The following is a 19,957-nucleotide window of genomic DNA, read 5'->3' on the forward strand; positions in this document are numbered from 1 at the left end:
TTAAATATGCTTTGACCCAGTACTGGTATATTAGAAGAATATACAAAGCACTTTTATTTAGATGATAGTTTTTAAGGAATAACACTTTTTCATCCAGAATGCAGGATGAGGGCGCATATTAGAGACAATGAGATGAGGGGGTGCATAAATGTAAAGAGGTGAATCATCTGGTAGAACCCCTGTGAAACTGTCGACAAAAATAAAAATAAAAATCAATCCATGCTAATAATTTGTGTACATGAAAAAGTACTCACAGTCTCAAAGTAATACGATCTGCAGCATTTTTTTTTTGCATTTATATAAGTCACATTTCTGATGGTTTAAGAGAGAAAGGATGCATGTTTACTATTACAGTAATATTTACAATAGGTAAAATAAAAGGCATGATAAAAATAGGATAGTGAGAAGTTTTGAATGGTCTGGAAAGTGTATGGAGAACTTATATTTAATAATATGAAATTAACATTTTGAGAAATAATAACACATTGCAGAGGTCCAACACTGGGAATAAAATATAAACAGTTATAATGCAGATAATGCAGAAAATAGTTTTTATCCCCTCACTTTTAGTAGTTCATTCCATCTTCAGATAAATAAAATAGAATCCTTCATTCTGATGGCAGATACAGTCTAAGTGTTTCTTTTAATGTGTCCTTTTCTTTACCTTCTGGGTAAGCTGCAAACCATAATTAAAAAACAGTTTATATTTTTTCTGCCGTGCATATTTGCATTCTGTGACTGTTCATTTTGCTAATTTGATTTTAAGAGCAATGTCTGATGTAGTCAGCTACTGGATATAAAACAATGAACGAATCTTTAAATTGTTTTTAGAATTTTATGTAACATGACTTCGTCTCTATGTATAGCTAATTTTAAAATGAAATTTTTTATGCTTTGGATTTTCACAACCTGAACAGCTAGTCGGAGGTCATTGTTATGAACAACTATGCTGCTTTTAAATTTTGAGTGGAATATATGGTCACAGATATATTGCCATTTATTTAGAACATGAACATGGTTGTCATTTTTATGAAAAGTTCTAGATTCACCATTAAAGGTTCAGAGAACACAAAGATGTAACTTGCCAAGAGCAGCTGTGAAAACAGTAACTGGAAGAATCAGCACTTGGAATGATAGTAGTTAATGTGGAACGTAGCCCACCAAGACAGTAAAACTGATCTCATTTTGGGTGAAGCGCTATACAAAATGCCATCTTCTTAAACCTCCCAATTTTCATGAAGTTTTAAAACTGGCAATGATACTTCATGAGAGAAGTTTATTTTCAAAACAAAATGACTAATTGCAGAGAAAAATAAACTTTTAATCACAAAAGTGTTCAATGTGCCTGTCAAACAGGAAATCGGTTTTCAACTTCAAATTCAAGCCATTTTGCCTTTATTGTTTCATTTTACAATGCAGGTCAGGTCCTATAAATATTTTCAATAGGAACTTAAAGTCTGCTTTGAAGATTCTGTCCTTCTAGACATTTGTGACATTTCATTTCCCTTATATGTTTCAGACTGCTGTGTCAGCTGTTCAAATAGTCTAGCTATTTTTTTGAGCCTTATGCTATGTTGAAATTTCCGTGCAGCAAATGCATAAAGAATGGGGTTAATACAGCTACTAATAAAAACCAGTGCACCAGAGACATATACTCCGACCTCAGATACCACATTCCGAGTTTCTTCTTCTAATGTATTGTTTGATACCACTGAGATAATTGCTATAACATTAAACACGTGGTGTGGCAACCAAAAAACAGCAAATGCTACTATTATGCTGATAATTAACATACTGCATTTTCGTCTTGATTTGCATGCCATTGTCTTGAGTTTTATTGCGATGCAGGCATAGCATGTACAAATTATAAAGTAAGGTATAATAAACCCTACTAATGTCTCTAAGAGAAGGCATGCTACTTCCTGTTGGTCACTTGTGTAATTTCGAAAAGTGCACTGTGGTCTCTCATCATCATTCAACTCTTGAACTGGAATTATAGGAATTCCAAAAAGGAAAGCCAAGACCCACATAATAAATGTAACTGTCAGATAAACTGTTTTCTTCCTCCATTTTTGCAGTGTAAGGGGATACATCACAGCAACAAATCGTTCTACGCCCAATACAGTGATGAAGAATATGCTTGCATACATACAGGAATAAATGATGTATGTTAACAGTTTGCAGAATGGTAACCCAAAGTGCCACGCATCAGTAAAGGAGTAAATCCAAAGAGGCAAAGTGGTCAGAACAACAAAGTCAGCAATAGCTAGGTTTAATATCAGTACTGTTGTTGGAGATTGCTGCTTAACCCATTGTAGAATAACCCAAATAACTGACAAGTTCCCTGGCATTCCAATAACAAATGCCATACCAAGAATAATACAAGTGATCAGATTTTCAGTGCTCCATGAAGAGACAGTATCATCTCCAGGTAGTGGCTCCATCTTCATTCAGTGATTCTTACTTTAATGGCGTACAGCTGAGAAACTGGCTTCTGTTTTTTTTTTTTTTTTTTTTCCTGATTGTGAAATTTACACTGGGACTGGACCTGAAACAGAATAAAGAAGCTGTGAGACATGAACCATCTTGTAATCCTTCTCCTATTTAAATGTTCAAAAGCCCAGGTTTCATTCCTCAAAAACTGGGAGATAATTGTTTAAAATCAGTTATATGTGATCATATTATAAACAAATACAAATTTTTGTTTTAAATTTAAATTTTTTGTCCAGCCTCACTCGTAAAATACATAGGTGCACAATCAGATAAAACTGTTGATATTCTAAAACCCATTCTTACAGAGAGACCATGGTTGATGCTTAACTGGAAGGAAGGTTAGTTATTAGGATGCATCAGAATCATATGTATTTGATATTAAATTTATCTTGGAGAGTGACAAAGGTATTTAAGTAGAGTGAACAGTGAAGACGAAAGAGGTATGATTCTCAAAGCATAGAGAAGAGAAAAGCAGGCGGAGGAAGGCAGAATGAGCCACAGTAATGCTGAAAGGAAATATCACGTGAGACAAGAAGACTGCAGGATGCCATCTGAACCTTGAAAGTGATAGTGGAGGAACTGTGTCAAGAGATATAAAGAATATTTCATTAGCAGAAAACAGAAATTGACCAAAGTTGAATCCTTAAGACTGACAGGAAAATAAATTAAGGAGGGCTAACGCAAGGCTGACAGGTATTGTAGAAACAGTAGATATGAGCACACTGTAGTGTTATTTTAAAGGCAATTCTGTTGCATGTTCCTCCAAGTGTGGACAGGGTAGAAAGGCTGGGCAGAAATAGTAAAGAAACAAAGCAGTTGAGGCATGTGCTATGATGTCCTAATTCTTTGGACTCTCAAAGTGTACATTTTAGGAACATAAATTTAAGGAATAACACCAGGAAGCAATTTATTCTTCTAAGAGGTTATATTGCCTTCACAACCAACATTATGAGTACCAGGTAATCGTAGCTTAATGGTTCAAGGGATATTAGTCAGAAGTCATTGCATCTCTTTCTGGAAGAGATCCACTTCCTTTCCTCAAGACTACTTGTCTAGAAGCATAGGTGCCTTGCAAAATTTCTAGAAACTGACAGCCTGAATCCACAAATTAACAAAACACATGTACATGTCAGGAAATGAGCATTTGAACCTCGATACATAAAAAGTCAACTCCCTTCAAAGCTCTTATTTTATTATTCTCACTTTGATGTCACTGAACCTCAGAGAAAGGATTACACAGCCCTGTCCTTTCCCTGGGATGCTGTAACCTGAGACAATTGAGAAAAGTAATATATTCTTAGCGCTAACACATTGTTCCTTTATAAGGTGAGCCACAAGAGATGAACAAATGCCATGTCAAGCAATCATGTATGAGCAGCTGTGATCTGAGCATGGTCATACAGAAGAACTGACTGTAAGCCTTCCCCATGATGTGGCGATATCAGAGCTAATTATCGGTCAGTGACAGGTTAGAATACATCTCAACTGTCCGGATTTTCACAGATTGTCCAGATTTTTGTCTCTTTTTGTGTTCCTCATAAAATTTGTGTTTTTTTTCTGGCAAATCACTAAGGATTGAAGTCAGCAAATAATGCCATACATTTGAGTTTCAGTCAAAAAATGCACACTAACCCAAATCCTGTTATTCTAGCAAATTTCTAAGTTTACATGAGCAAAATTTAAAATCTGTCCCTATTTTTGGGGTCTTTGTCTCAATGTTATTTTAGACTTTGTCCAGACTTCTTGTGCTAAATGCTGATGTATGCAGCAGTGCAAGTGGATGCCCTCCTGCATGCAACATTGAAAAAAAATGTTTTAACCTTTTGAAAATTTGCAGAAATGCCCTTTCAGACATCCCATCTGACTAAAATTGTCCTTGTATTATTCTTGTTATCAATGGGCCAAGCTATATCAATTCTTATGAATTATTTTAAAGAAGAACCTAGCTTGGAATGCCTAATGAGGCAGATGGGATATCTAGCTGGAGCATCTAGAAGAAGAGGCAACTGCAAAGTCACAGAGAAATGAACCTAAGTAAAGAAAACATAGGATCAGGGAAATTAAGTGATGCCTTAATGGAAGTGTGGGAAAGCTCCTTTTAACAATGTGTGAGACCTGAAACTGGAAAATGCATACATAGTCCTGTTGCAGGACAAACTGAAATATATGAAAATAAGGAAGCAGAAAGGCCCATTAAAGGGTGACTAAAGCAAGTTGTGTGAAAAGAGGGGGGAAGGTAACAATTCTGATAAGCAACAGAGTGAAGTATATAAAAGTTAAAGCAAAAAGATTGGTGAGGTTAGATGGGTAAGAAACATGGAGCATGTATACACCAGATAAGAATGAATGTTTTTTTTTTTCAAACCATGGGATACAAGGAAAAAGTGCAAACTTCAAAACTGCAAGATGAGATTTTAATGTTCCCCCTTTAGTCAGAAAGGGATAAAATATTTGAAAAGAAGGAGTATAAAGGAACTGGCAAAGTCTATTTGTGTTTTAAGATACACTCAATGAAATGAATGTTCATAAAGTGCAGGTACAAGCAAGCAGGTAGACTAGACATGTTAATAGTGGCAAAGACAGAGTCGGAGGTAGATAGGTCGCAGTTAGGGGAGCAAAAGTGAAGAAGCAACAATGGGAGTTTTGCATGAATATATAAGAATAGGTGGACACAGAAGACACAAAAATGATAGAAATGGAAAGGAGTCTGATGTGATGTAGTATGGAATATAGTAAAGGTGGTGATGATGGAACAAAAGAAAGTCTGGTAGAGGGAAGAGGAGAAAGCAAGGAAGATGCTGACATAGAGGTTGAAAGAAAGGAGGAAGGGGTTGAGAATAAAATATGAATATAAAGAGAAGGGAAGAGAATTTGTCTCCTAGAATAAGAAAATGGGAGAGGTTACAGCACCTTTAAATAAGGAATTATGTAGACGTCAGAGGGGGACTGGGAGAAAGAAAGAAGAAACACAGCTAGTAAACAGAAAGCTGTGCGGGTATTTAATATGGGAGAGGATAGGAGGAAAGATAGAGGTAGCCTCAAAGGGGATATAGATAGCAAAGAAGGTTGTAGGGCATCTGCAGATGGAAGAAAAAATAAATAACAGGGACATATGGTTATCACACAGTATTTTACAATTAAAAATGGGAAGAAAAAGAGGGCATTTAGGCAGCAGTTGCAGGATGTCCTACATAAAAAGGGCAAAATGAGTCAGTGTTGGTAATGGGGGACCTTAATGCTCATATTGGGACATTCAGACCAGAACAGGAGGACTGCCTGAATCCACAAGGGTGAGGCAAATGGTGCAGTGAAAGACTGGCTATTCTAGACTTCTGAATGGTAAATGGAGTAATGGTGGCCAATACATGGATCAATAAGTAAAAAAGTCACAAGAAAATATACAAGACTTGTCAGCATACAACTCATGTAGTCTTCCTGATATTAAGGAAAAGTCATTGTGTTAAAATTACTGATTGCAAATTCATTCCCAGTGAAATAGTACCAATCATAAGCCACTGTTGGCCACAAATGTTGAGTATACTATGGAAATCTCAAAAAATATAAGAGCCAGGATGGATTTTCTTTATTAGAAATATTTCAGATATTTCAACTGACAAAATGGATTTCCATATTTCTGGCCAGAAATATGTTTACAGCAACTGTATGCTGCAGGATAGATAAGGTTCGTAGTACTGCATTGTTATGAAATAAAGGAATGTTGGGTCCCTGAATGAGGCAGTTAGAAAAAAATAATATATCTCTCTATATTTTCATACTGAATATAGCCTTGTTTGTAGGCCCAGCCTTTGGTCAACTGGTGCCTTAGGCAAAAGGTCTCTACAGCACCCCGTCCAACACCACTTGGTGACCCTATCCTGCTCTACCTACACCATCCAGATTACTGGAAAAGTGCTCCTGCTACAGCTGTGCCGAAGCTTGCCACCTAGTTGGCCTATGCCTAAGGCCAGCTATGCGTATTTGTATAACTATACGAATGAGGCCATGAGAAAGTGCAGAGTATATGATAAATATGCTAACCAATAGTCTCTAAATGATAATTGCACATTCCTACTGTTGATCTAGGATGTGAACTATTATTTGAAGGAATGTTCCAGAATTCCTTTGTCCATGTATTTAGTGTCCATAGTTCTACCATGTTGTTAGTGTTTGCCTATTGTTGTTATTAGTCTAATTTAAATGTGATACTAATCTAGTCAGTTTTGCTTGACTTCTTTCAATGCCTTAGTGGTTGTATACTAATGATGCATAGTAATAAGAAGGGCAAGTGTGCTCAGCCAGTTTTTCTAAAAGAACCTGGTATATTATCTTATCTGCCTATTTCAACCATGCAGATAAGGGGGACACAACAGGGGAAAGACAGGAAGGATAAGCAGGATCCCAAATCTTTGACCTAGCCAAAATGAATAGACCCTGAAGCATCTCTTCAGAATGATGGGGATGGCTAGGGCAGCAGGACATCAGCTCACTAAGAATCGATCTTGAAAAAAAAACAGAATGGCAGTACAGGTACCAGCTTCAGTATTTTGTTGTGAGTCTAAGTTTTCAAAGGGAATTTCTCTTTGAGATAAGAGATAATACATTGATGCTATTTGGTACCAGATATCATTAATAACAATATGTATAATCTAGTACAGTAAATGTTAAAATAATATTTACTAATGGCAGGGACAATGGGAGAAAAATATACAAAATAATATTTAATTGCCACGCAGACAGGAACTAATAAGGTACAAACAGACTGATGAATATAAGTTCTCATGATACTCAGAAGCTGTGATGTTATAGACAGGGCTTTTGTCATTGAAGTTATTATGGCAAAAGAAAAGTTTTGAAGTTTGACTTTTTTGCAGTATAGAGTTTAGCCATGAACTGGTAAAAGTCTCTAGCAGTACAGCATGTGTGAGTTCATCACATGATCTTTGTTGTTCTGAGTTACCCAAGAATGATGGATGAAAATATGTTGTAGTTTAAAAAAGAAAGTATTGTGCCTGGCAATGTTTTTTATCATTTCAACCCCAAGATAAAAACTGAACCATGACAAGACAATTTAAAAAGAAATTAATCCATTCCATGTTTTTCTTGCAAAAGATAGACTGTATGCTATAAATCCTGAAGGTCTGGACTGGAACATTCTAATGCAAAATGTAGACACAGAGATGTTCATACTACTCAGAGACAAGCTGCATGTTTTCATCAGGAAGAGAAAAAGAAGAAAAAAAGAAAGCTAGCTTTGTACAGAAAGAGACTTTGATTTTAATAACCTTTTATTTCTTTTTACAGGATCCCTGCACAGTGACATGCTAAATTAATCATATTTAGCTAGGTCATAATTCTACATTTAAACTAACAAAGATATTTCCTTCTTGAATCACCAATTATTCAGAATTAATGATTTCTATATACAGGCAGTATGCCAAATGTTGTTGCAGTTATAAATCATCACTAACTTTTCATAAGTTTAAAAAAATAATTTCATAGGAGGCTACATGTGATATTTCAAGATGTTAAATGTAATTTATTTTACTTCTGCTTTACTATAGTGTAGTTCTTTATTTAATGCTGATGTTAACTGTTGTCTTAATGACAGGACTTAAGTTGAAACACAGCAAAAAAATGCATATTGCATAAAAGCTGACGTGTTTTAATATTTGTAACAGAAACTTCTGCAAATATTTGCTGTGAAAGGCATTTGCAAATGTATGCATGAGTTGATTATAAATGCATGCAGACATGTATACATACGCACACACAAACATGCATGGACATAGACAGAGTCACAGACTATGGCAAGATATTTCTTTCCCCACCCCCATATATTGGAAAAGAATGCCTAAGGTCTATGTGGGTATCATTGGGTTTTATTTTATATAGCATTTTTAATTGTGAAGATTTCATAAAAAGAATATGAATTGCTTTTACAGGTTAATGTTTTTCAATGAGATGTGAACCAAGAATTTAACTGCAAAAATGCATGCACACACGACTGTCAAGTTATTGAAAACAGTAATTCAGACATATTTAAAACACACTTTGCTGATAAACATCTGCAGTGTGTGAACATGTAGAGTTTGTAAGTATTAAAGAGTACACCAAAATGTTTTATCTGTTCTGGAAGATGCAATAAGGAAAAAAATGCATTTCATATATCTAAATGGACTGTTTAAATATTGCAAAACTCATTTAATTTTGGTTTGTTGCATTTCCAGTGAGGACAAAACTGAGAGTATTCAGGTTTCTTGGTAAAATGTGATTCTTACAGACTGCTTTGTTAATAGGAAAATAATCAAGTAGATTACATGTTCAGTTCTGACATTCTACTGGAATACTTTAGTTATATGGTGGATAATTTGTGAGTTTTAAAACATCAGAATATTAAATTATGCTGCATAGGATGGTCACAAACCAGATTGCTCAAAATAACATTATTACCAAGGGGAGAGCATATGAACATGCAAATTCTTTTGCAAAAATTGTTTTGACTGAATTCACATTCGTTCTTAATGTTAGAAGGTAAACATCTCAGGTGACCTAAAATCAGTAGTAGATTTAATTAATCAGCAAGTATTTGCTTGCTAAAGAATATTAGATACTTTACTAACTTCTGAATGTAGTGAAAATCAGTCACAGTGGAACACAGGATGCAAACAGGAGGCTAGGAATTTTACCACTGTTCTAAATTATAGCCACAGTTAAAATAAATCATTAACAACTGAGGAAAACAAAGCAATATAACAGGGATGCAATTCTGTTGTTTTCTGTTATTTATTAGGTAGAGCTAAAATCTAAGCAGGCAAACAGGAATAAGCTGAAATATTTAAATCTACAAAGTTTTTTCTGTTTACAGTGAAAGCCAAGTGAAATGTTTAAATTATTTCAATCAGAATATTCAGGATTTGATTACCTGCTAACCAGTGACTATTAGTCAGATACATAAGGTATTAGGTTGTTTGGTAGTGTATAAGTTCCAGTAAAATTATTTATTTTCTGTCAGCTTATTTCATGGTTTCTGAAAAGAAATTGACATGGATTTTACACAAGGATTTCAACATTAGTAAAATTATGGGTAGACATTTGGAAACCTTCATTCATGTACAGGGTGATAACTGACAAGCATTGGTAATTGCTTTAAACCAGTGGCAAACAATGTATTGTAACTATGTCTATATCATGTTACACATTGCACGTGTGAATTTTTTACAAAAAAAAATAATTTTTCCTAAAATTACTGGGAATTGGATAATATTCTAAAGGCTGATTGCATTTCAGATTTTTTTCCTGCATAGGTTTAGTGATATGTTTTTAATAATTCTCAAATTCTTTTGAGGATAATATAAGTAAAATAGGCCTAACTAATTAGTTAAGTAAATTGATTAAGGATAAAGGGAGGAAAGGGTAACTTGCTGCAAAAGGATGGGAAAATAATGGAAAATACATTAAAATCATGAGACAAAAAGTAGCAGGACTACTTGCAGAGATAAATGTAATGCATCAGACAACATAAATAAAATGTTATCTGTGCATTAGGGGGAGTAGTAACATAGGAAGTATGAAACACTTTTATTGGTAGTAATTTTATTTTATTTTGTGATAATACTAATAAAGGCACTAATTCGTTTAATAAAACAGATTTGATTGATTTCCTTTGTTGATGAAAATGGTATTAACAGTAAATCTGGAAGTTAGCACAGAGGGTTGAGGTTGTGAATTGTAGTTCTTCTGGTACAAGGTTTGATTCCTCACGTATCATTTGCCTACTGTGTGACATTGAGCAAGTCACGTAACCAGACATTGTTTCCAAAAATAAACTGTGCGTCCAGTGAGCCTACTTAGTCAACAAATGGGTGTTATTAGGGTACAATAATATTTTCTTAGAATTCCATTAATATAAAATACAGATATTTTATGTTTACATTTACCAGATAGTTTTTTTACAATATACACAACATGTGCATTTAACTTCTGTAATATGTACAATTGTGTATATGATTTTTACAGCATGCACAGGATGGGTATATGATTTTCAATATGTACACACCATGGGCATGTGGCCAAACAGCTTGATAGCTGACAGCATTTAGATATCAGTTTAAATAGTAAAATGTTCATTGTAACTTGGTTAAATGTGTTATTACTATGTGGAGAAACAAGCAGTAAAAATGTTATTTAATGAAATTCAGGATATTTTGCAGTAGATTTCAAATGGTAAAATATAATGGAATATGGGAAATAAAAGAATACTAACAGGATGTCACAGCTTTGGCTTTACAGAATACAAGAGACATGATTTTAATACAAGTGAAGATAAGAGGGAAATGTACGTGGCAGATGGTTTGTGGATGTGAAGAAATGAAGCATAAATGCAAAATGACTGTTATATGCAGCAGGGTTCATGAAGGTCAAGTGCTGACCTTTGTGATATGATGTCAAATTATTTCTGGAGTTAGCATGGGTAAATAAAATGTATTGATTCTTAGTGAGAAAGGGGGAAATGTGTGACATAAAATACTGCACAATCATCTCAGGTAGTAAAATGAGATATAAAGACCATGTGGGTACATCTTGTTTGTGGAAAGGTTCTATATGTAAAAGGATCTGATGGATTACTGTGGCACGGATAACCAATCTGCTTTCAGGCTGGGGAGTGAGAGTTTTTAAAAGGCTTTTAGTTGTTATGTTTATGATTCTACTATTGCTATGTTTCATTTATAGGACATTAGTAAATAGTACAGATAGGTATGAGGGAATTAATACTAATAATAGAAATTATATCCATATAAATGCATAGTATGAGTGCTAGCATTAAGGCACTCCAGCCAGAAGTTGTGTTTCTAACTTGGTGTTCATTTTTCTTACACCTCATATCTATCCCGCTTAGTTTTTTTTTTCAGTGTAAATCTGAAGACAGAAAGATCAGTTGGTTATTTAAAGTGGCTTAGACTCAGATCTCCTATACACGCTTTTTAAGTAGATAAAAGTTTGATTTATTGATAGAAGGGGTCTGTGAGGTTCATCAAGGAGAAATTTTCAATAAGAAACTAGAGTAAAAACAGTAGATTGGGGCAGATCTGGTATTTTAATAAAGTTATTTATTCAATCTCTCTGTCTCCCTTACTCTCAAAATCCTTTTAAATTGGGAGTTTTCTAGGGATGAAAAGATGGGAAGAGGAATAACAGCCCCCCCCCCCAACAGTTTCATTGATTCTGTTTTATAATTAAAATTTTAATAAGAACATTTCTGGAAAGGATAGTGGGGATAGGAGAAAGGCCCTAAGAGTAGTACTCAAAGGTGGTTTTGTGTTTAGGATATCCTATTTCTAAACTGCAATCAATGTAATTTGAGAGGAATTGCAGAGATGTGAGAAGCAGTGATGGCTAAAACATAAATGATGGAAAGTATTAGAGATCCGAATGGGAAAGTCAGAAAGGTCAACAAAAGGAACATCAATTAGTAAACTAATTTGTCAATTTCTACTCTTTAGCTTATCTGGTAATAAAGTCACAATATTCACAATTAAATGCAAATTGTTTACTAATACTATTTAATCATGTTGTTATGAAAAAACAGTAAAAATGCGACCCTAACTTACCTTACTCATTGTGTACCCCTGCAAACGGGGCATGCATTTTTTATGCATATTTTTGTTTTAATGGGGGAGTTGCTGATACTTAATACATACACAACAATAAAGCCTGCCCCTAGTGTAAACTATAAATTGCTATTATGAAAGAAAAAATAAATAAATCATTTACTTGATTTTAGGTTGTTTGTACAAATCAAAACATAATAAAGTAATATTAAAGTTATTTAGGTTAAGAGGTTTGTGTGTTTACAGCACTGAATTTAATATTCACTCGTGTTGTTTTGCTTGAATAATAAAAAAAGAATTCTGTAGCTATTATGCTTAGAGTCAGGTGTTGAACACATTTCTAATTTGTTATGTAGAATTAAAAATATGTTTGTTGTGCAAGCTGGGAGATTACAAGCACCATTTGGCATAAGCTTGTTAATAGACTGCCATGTGATTATTTTGTCATTCTTGTATAAACCATCAAGGCAGGTGACTAAGTAAAATTTTCCAGATTTTTTTTTTTGTGCATGATCATTTAAAAAGACCTATTACAAAATCCAGAAGTGTTAATTGGATGTATTTCTAATGTCTAAGTTGTGTGCAAGACAATTTCTTATTGTTGGGGCTAAATTTCATTTTTTTCTTCAGTTTCTTGTAAAATTTGAAAAACATTCATATCGTTGTCCTTTTCTGCTTTAGTCAAGTCCTTTCCTTTATGTTTTATTTTTACGTATTGCCTGTTGACTATTAACTTTTCCATGACGTGACTGAACTGTTTATTCCAAATGGGTAAGAAGTAGTTGTAGGAGGCCATCATCTGGTTGGAATTGCGTTTTCTCCTACTTTAGCCCTAATGCTCCTCTATGCATGCTTGTAGGTACTCAAGGATGGACATGAAATGGATGTGCGCAAGTGTGTGTGACCTAAAACCTCAGACTGACCTACTTACCTTGGAAGAGACCACCTTTGCATGATCTCTAGGTTTTGGCAGGGATTCTAGGATGGCATGGATACTCAGGCATATCTCCAGCACTCAGACTATTAACTGAACCTGGGATATTTGCAGACATACTTCTCAACCTCTTAAAGCAAGGAATCTGGACAAACCCATAAATAAAAGCGAGGCAAAGGACCAAAAATAGGGACACGTTTTAAACATTTTTTATGCAAACTTATAAAGTTGAAAGAATAATAGGTTTTGAATTAGTATGCATTTTCTGAAGGGTATAAAGTCTGAAAGTCAAATCTATGAAATTATTTTCTACCTTAAGTCTTTAATAATTTGCCACTAATTTGCCAGAAAACCACATATTTATGAAAAATGGACCAAAAATATGAGGCAAATTAAGATACTGAAATCTTTGTAATATAATTCTTATTCTTTCTCTCTTTCAATGTTTTGGCCATAGATTTACCGCTCTTCTCTCAAGCAATCAGTGTTTTCCCATAGTTCCTGTTTAAAATCACACACTAACCCATCATACTGTTCTTTTTTTTTCTATTTTTATATAAGCTTGCTTATACTTTTTTCTTAAATGTCATGCACTACTCACTCTATTAGTTTGTAAAACAGTTTCACTGAAACATACATTATCCATAACAGCATCAAAGTCTTAACCAACCTATGATTTACTACAGTCCCTTCTTAAACCTTTAACCCTTTTTCAATGTCTTATAACTTCGCCATATTCTCGAAATCTGGCCCACACTGTTAAGGGATCGGTAAAACCCATCATTGACCACCAATTTCCTTCTTTAAATTTCTTCAAAATATATATCAAAAAGTCTATCATAATCTTTAGCTAACTTAATACGTATGTTAAATCTCACTTTTCCATTGTCTCAACTGCCCATTATATATCACCTATCTTATTCTACGATCCCGTGGATGGCTCTTTCCTTTCACCCTTAAGTTGTGATTATGAACCTCTAACAACACAATGTGCATATTTATAATATATCAGTTTATATGTTCAAAAACTGGCACCCTCTCTGCCACATAAATTGACGGGTTCCTATTACCCAATCGAACGTTTAGGTTAGCGAATACCTAAACGTATCTGGAAATAGCGAAAGCAAAAAACCACGAACGTCCGATTTAACGTAGGGAAAGAATTCCCTTGGAAGTTATGCAGAGTTTGCCCTTTTCCTCACTACGAGCGATCTTGGAGTTGGTATATTTAGTTAAGGGGTGTGTGGAGGCACAATCCCTCACATGGAGGATACTTCATTTTGGTTTAAATTTTTTTTTTTTTTTTTGCAGCCAAGGGAATTCAATCCCGTGTTAAATTGGCCATTCGCTGTTTTAATTTTCCGATTTTACCAGATCAATGCTTAGGTATTCGCTAACCTAAACTTTCAATCAGGTAATATAGACGCAAGTTCAAGCACAAGTAACATTCTTTTTCAATCAACTATCATTAAATGCCCTGTTATGCCAATAAGCCTATCAACTATTTCTGTCTCTGAGGTTTTTTACAAGAATGGCAATGCTGAAACATTCATATAACCCAGATTTGCTCCTTTTTTCTGCTTGTCGAAAATAGTATATCTGCCAAAGAAATTATATTTGGTTTTACTTGGTGATACAATCTTAGAGCTAAAATTCTACTTAAATCCTTTTAATGCTTTTGACACTAAACTGTTGTAATATTTGACAGTCATTTCCTTTTTACGTTCAGTAAATGCCTGCTTGTGACTCTCCCAGACTTAGTTTCCTTTTTCCTATCTTTAACATTTTTCCATAGAATTATCCCCTTGTTTTACCTCTTGATCTTAATTTACTTAACTACCTTCATCACTTTCACTTATCCCCAAATGTTCTTATTATTGAATAATTCTAGCCCACCCTTTTGATCAGCATAAATGTGTGAGCTACTGTTTTGTTTCATGTCACTAACTTCACTCTCCACTTAAAATAAACAGTTGCATTTGCCACAGTAATATTATCTTCTACAAAGGGTTCACTATTTTCACTAATATTATCTTCTACAAAGGGTTCACTGTTTTCACTAATATTATCTTCTACAAAGGGTTCACTATTTTCACTAATATTATCTTTTACAAAGGGCTCACTATTTTCACCAATATTATCTTCTACAAAGGGCTCACTATTTTCACCAATATTATCTTCTACAAAGGGTTCACTATTTTCACCAATATTATCTTCTACAAAGGGCTCACTATTTTCACTAATATTATCTTCTACAAAGGGTTCACTATTTTCACTAATATTATCTTCTACAAAGGGTTCACTATTTTCACCAATATTATCTTCTAGAAAGGGCTCACTATTTTCACCAATATTATCTTCTACAAAGGGCTCACTATTTTCACCAATATTATCTTCTACAAAGGGTTCACTATTTTCACCAATATTATCTTCTACAAAGGGCTCACTATTTTCACTAATATTATCTTCTACAAAGGGTTCACTATTTTCACTAATATTATCTTCTACAAAGGGCTCACTATTTTCACTAATATTATCTTCTACAAAGGGCTCACTATTTTCACTTTCCTCCATCTGCAGTAATCTCATAACAGCAAAACTAAAGATGACTCTCAGTGTTACATTTTAAACAATGTGTTTTCTGTGGTTTACTTGAACAACCTTCTCTCTTTACAATGAACATATTTTTTTTGACATTCATTAATGACATTTTTATGTATAAAATATGCACACAAAAAAACAGGATTTTGATTGTCCTGTTATCCTTGCCTCTTTTATTATAATAACATTTAGCAAATGTATAACAGTTCCTTATTCAGCATTTAATGAAACCCACACTTCCCAAACTGCAGTCCAGAAAAATGTTTTCATCAAGTTATTTTATTTCATAATTTCCACAATGGTTAGTAAAGTACTTTCTTAAATGATCTTGGGGCATCAGCTGTCCTGAACTGCACAGCTAAGTTCTTTTTTTTTTACTTTCAGAGTTGTTTGGCATTATTGCATATTCATTCTATGTGCATCAGCTGTCCTGAACTGCACAAGTAATTTTTTATTTTTTATTTTAAGAGTGCCATGGCATTATTGCATCTTCATTCTATGGAAATAAAGGCACATTTTTCCTTTAAACCCAACCGAATACTCTTCTATCAGCAACACAAATTCAAAAAGTCACTTCACAAAATGTCTCTTGTCTCAAGTGTATTATTGCATGCCCATCCTGTGTTTTAAATCGCAAAGATCTGATACATTTATTTCAAATGGCATATTTATTAAACTGGTACTTTATCTGAATACATTTTATGGCTGGCTTCTTCACTATAAATGTCTCGAGCTGCATTGTTAGACCCGTACTTGTTATCACAGTAGTATACATGCTGTGTCTCGAGCTGCATCATCAGACCCATACTTGTTATCACAGTAGTATACATGCTGTGTCTCGAGCTGCATCATCAGACCTGTACTTGTTATCACAGTAGTATACATGCAGTGTCTCGAGCTGCATTGTCAGACCCGTACTTGTTATCACAGTAGTATACATGCTGTGTCTCGAGCTGCATCATCAGACCCGTACTTGTTATCACAGTAGTATACATGCTGTGTCTCGAGCTGCATCGTCAGACCCGTACTTGTTATCACAGTAGTATACATGCTGTGTCTCGAGCTGCATCATCAGACCCATACTTGTTATCACAGTAGTATACATGCTGTGTCTCGAGCTGCATTGTCAGACCCGTACTTGTTATCACAGTAGTATACATGCTGTGTCTCAAGCTGCATCGTCAGACCCATACTTGTTATCACAGTAGTATACATGCTGTGTCTCGAGCTGCATCGTCAGACCCATACTTGTTATCACAGTAGTATACATGCTGTGTCTCGAGCTGCATCGTCAGACCCATACTTGTTATCACAGTAGTATACATGCTGTGTCTCGAGCTGCATCGTCAGACCCATACTTGTTATCACAGTAGTATACATGCTGTGTCTCGAGCTGCATCGTCAGACCCATACTTGTTATCACAGTAGTATACATGCTGTGAATCGAGCTGCATTATCAGACCTGTACTTGTTATCACAGTAGTATACATGCTGTGTCTTGAGTTGCATCGTCAGACCCATACTTGTTATCACAGTAGTATACATGCTGTGTCTCGAGCTGCATTGTCAGACCCATACTTGTTATCACAGTAGTATACATGCTGTGTCTCGAGCTGCATCATCAGACCCGTACTTGTTATCACAGTAGTATACATGCTGTGTCTCGAGCTGCATTGTCAGACCCGTACTTGTTATCACAGTAGTATACATGCTGTGTCTCGAGCTGCATCATCAGACCCGTACTTGTTATCACAGTAGTATACATGCTGTGTCTCGAGCTGCATCGTCAGACCCATACGAGTTATCACAGTAGTATACATGCTGTGTCTCGAGCTGCATCGTCAGACCCGTACTTGTTATCACAGTAGTATACATGCTGTGTCTCGAGCTGCATCGTCAGACCCGTACTTGTTATCACAGTAGTATACATGCTGTGTCTCGAGCTGCATTGTCAGACCCGTACTTGTTATCACAGTAGTATACATGCTGTGTCTCGAGCTGCATCGTCAGACCCATACTTGTTATCACAGTAGTATACATGCTATGTCTTGAGCTGCATTGTCAGACCCGTACTTGTTATCACAGTAGTATACATGCTGTGTCTCGAGCTGCATCGTCAGACCCGTACTTGTTATCACAGTAGTATACATGCTGTGTCTCGAGCTGCATCGTCAGACCCGTACTTGTTATCACAATAGTATACATGCTGTGTCTCGAGCTGCATCATCAGACCCATACTCATTATCAAAGTAGTATACATGCTGTGTCTCGAGCTGCATCGTCAGACCCGTACTTGTTATCACAGTAGTATACATGCTGTGTCTCGAGCTGCATTGTCAGACCCATACTTGTTATCACAGTAGTATACATGCTGTGTCTCGAGCTGCATCGTCAGACCCGTACTTGTTATCACAGTAGTATACATGCTGTGTCTCAAGCTGCATCATCAGACCCGTACTTGCTATCACAGTAGTATACATGCTGTGTCTCAAGCTGCATCATCAGACCCATACTCGTTATCACAGTAGTATACATGCTGTGCCTCGAGCTGCATCGTCAGACCCGTACTTGTTATCACAGTAGTATACATGCTGTGTCTCGAGCTGCATTGTCAGACCCATACTTGTTATCACAGTAGTATACATGCTGTGTCTCGAGCTGCATTGTCAGACCCGTACTTGTTATCACAGTAGTAAACATGATGTGTCTCGAGCTGCATTGTCAGACCCGTACTTGTTGTCACAGTAGTATACATGCTGGGTCTCGAGCTGCATCATCAGACTTGTACTTGTTATCACAGTAGTATACATGCTGTGTCTCGAGCTGCATTGTCAGACCCATACTTGTTATCACAGTAGTATACATGCTGTGTCTCGAGCTGCATCGTCAGACCCGTACTCATTATCACAGTAGTATACATGCTGTGTCTCGAGCTGCATTTTCAGACCCGTACTTGTTATCACAGTAGTATACATGCTGTGTCTCGAGCTGCATTGTCAGACCCATACTTGTTATCACAGTAGTATACATCCTGTGTCTCGAGCTGCATTGTCAGACCCGTACTTGTTATCACAGTAGTATACATGCTGTGTCTCGAGCTGCATCGTCAGACCCATACTCGTTATCACAGTAGTATACATGCTGTGTCTCGAGCTGCATCATCAGACCCGTACTTGTTATCACAGTAGTATACATGCTGTGTCTCAAGCTGCATCGTCAGACCCGTACTTGTTATCACAGTAGTATACATGCTGTGTCTCGAGCTGCATTGTCAGACCCATACTTGTTATCGCAGTAGTATACATGCTGTGTCTCGAGCTGCATCGTCAGACCCGTACTTGTTATCACAGTAGTATACATGCTGTGTCTCGAGCTGCATCGTCAGACCCGTACTTGTTATCACAGTAGTATACATGCTGTGTCTTGAGCTGCATAGTCAGACCCATACTTGTTATCACAGTAGTATACATGCTGTGTCTCGAGCTGCATGGTCAGACCCGTACTTGTTATCACAGTAGTATACATGCTGTGTCTCGAGCTGCAATGTCAGACCCGTACTTGTTATCACAGTAGTATACATGCTGTGTCTCGAGCTGCATCGTCAGACCCATACTCGTTATCACAGTAGTATACATGCTGTGTCTCGAGCTGCATCGTCAGACCCGTACTTGTTACCACAGTAGTATACATGCTGTGTCTCAAGCTGCATCATCAGACCCGTACTTGTTATCACAGTAGTATACATGCTGTGTCTCGAGCTGCATCATCAGACCCGTACTTGTTACCACAGTAGTATACATGCTGTGTCTCAAGCTGCATCGTCAGACCCGTACTTGTTATCACAGTAGTATAAATGCTGTGTCTCGAGCTGCATTGTCAGACCCATAATTGTTATCACAGTAGTATACATGCTGTGTCTTGAGCTGCACCGTCAGACCCGTACTTGTTATCACAGTAGTATACATGCTGTGTCTCGAGCTGCATCGTCAGACCCGTACTTGTTATCACAGTAGTATACATGCTGTGTCTCGAGCTGCATCGTCAGACCCATACTCGTTATCACAGTAGTATACATGCTGTGTCTTGAGCTGCATCGTCAGACCTGTACTTGTTATCACAGTAGTATACATGCTGTGTCTCGAGCTGCATCATCAGACCCGTACTTGTTACCACAGTAGTATACATGCTGTGTCTCAAGCTGCATCGTCAGACCCGTACTTGTTATCACAGTAGTATACATGCTGTGTCTCGAGCTGCATTGTCAGGCCCATACTTGTTATCACAGTAGTATACATGCTGTGTCTTGAGCTGCATCGTCAGA

General features: G+C 36.1%; 1 protein-coding gene across 2 annotated transcripts in view; it reads right to left on the bottom strand.

Moving 5' to 3' along the window:
* Positions 1-214: 214 nt before the first annotated feature.
* Positions 215-19,957, bottom strand: part of LOC122810435 (leukotriene B4 receptor 1-like) — a 127,019-nt gene continuing 107,276 nt past the window's right edge. For both annotated transcript variants that reach the window (XM_044082051.1, XM_044082052.1), the window contains exon 2: positions 215-2,548. In XM_044082051.1, coding sequence (XP_043937986.1) covers positions 1,440-2,450 — 1,011 coding nt within the window. In that variant the 5' untranslated portion in view covers positions 2,451-2,548 and the 3' untranslated portion in view covers positions 215-1,439. The remainder of the gene's footprint in view (positions 2,549-19,957) is intronic.

Source organism: Protopterus annectens, chromosome 8.part1 (genome assembly GCF_019279795.1).
Source record: "Protopterus annectens isolate FY-2018-M chromosome 8.part1, PAN1.0, whole genome shotgun sequence".
NCBI classification, from domain to species: domain Eukaryota; kingdom Metazoa; phylum Chordata; order Ceratodontiformes; family Protopteridae; genus Protopterus; species Protopterus annectens.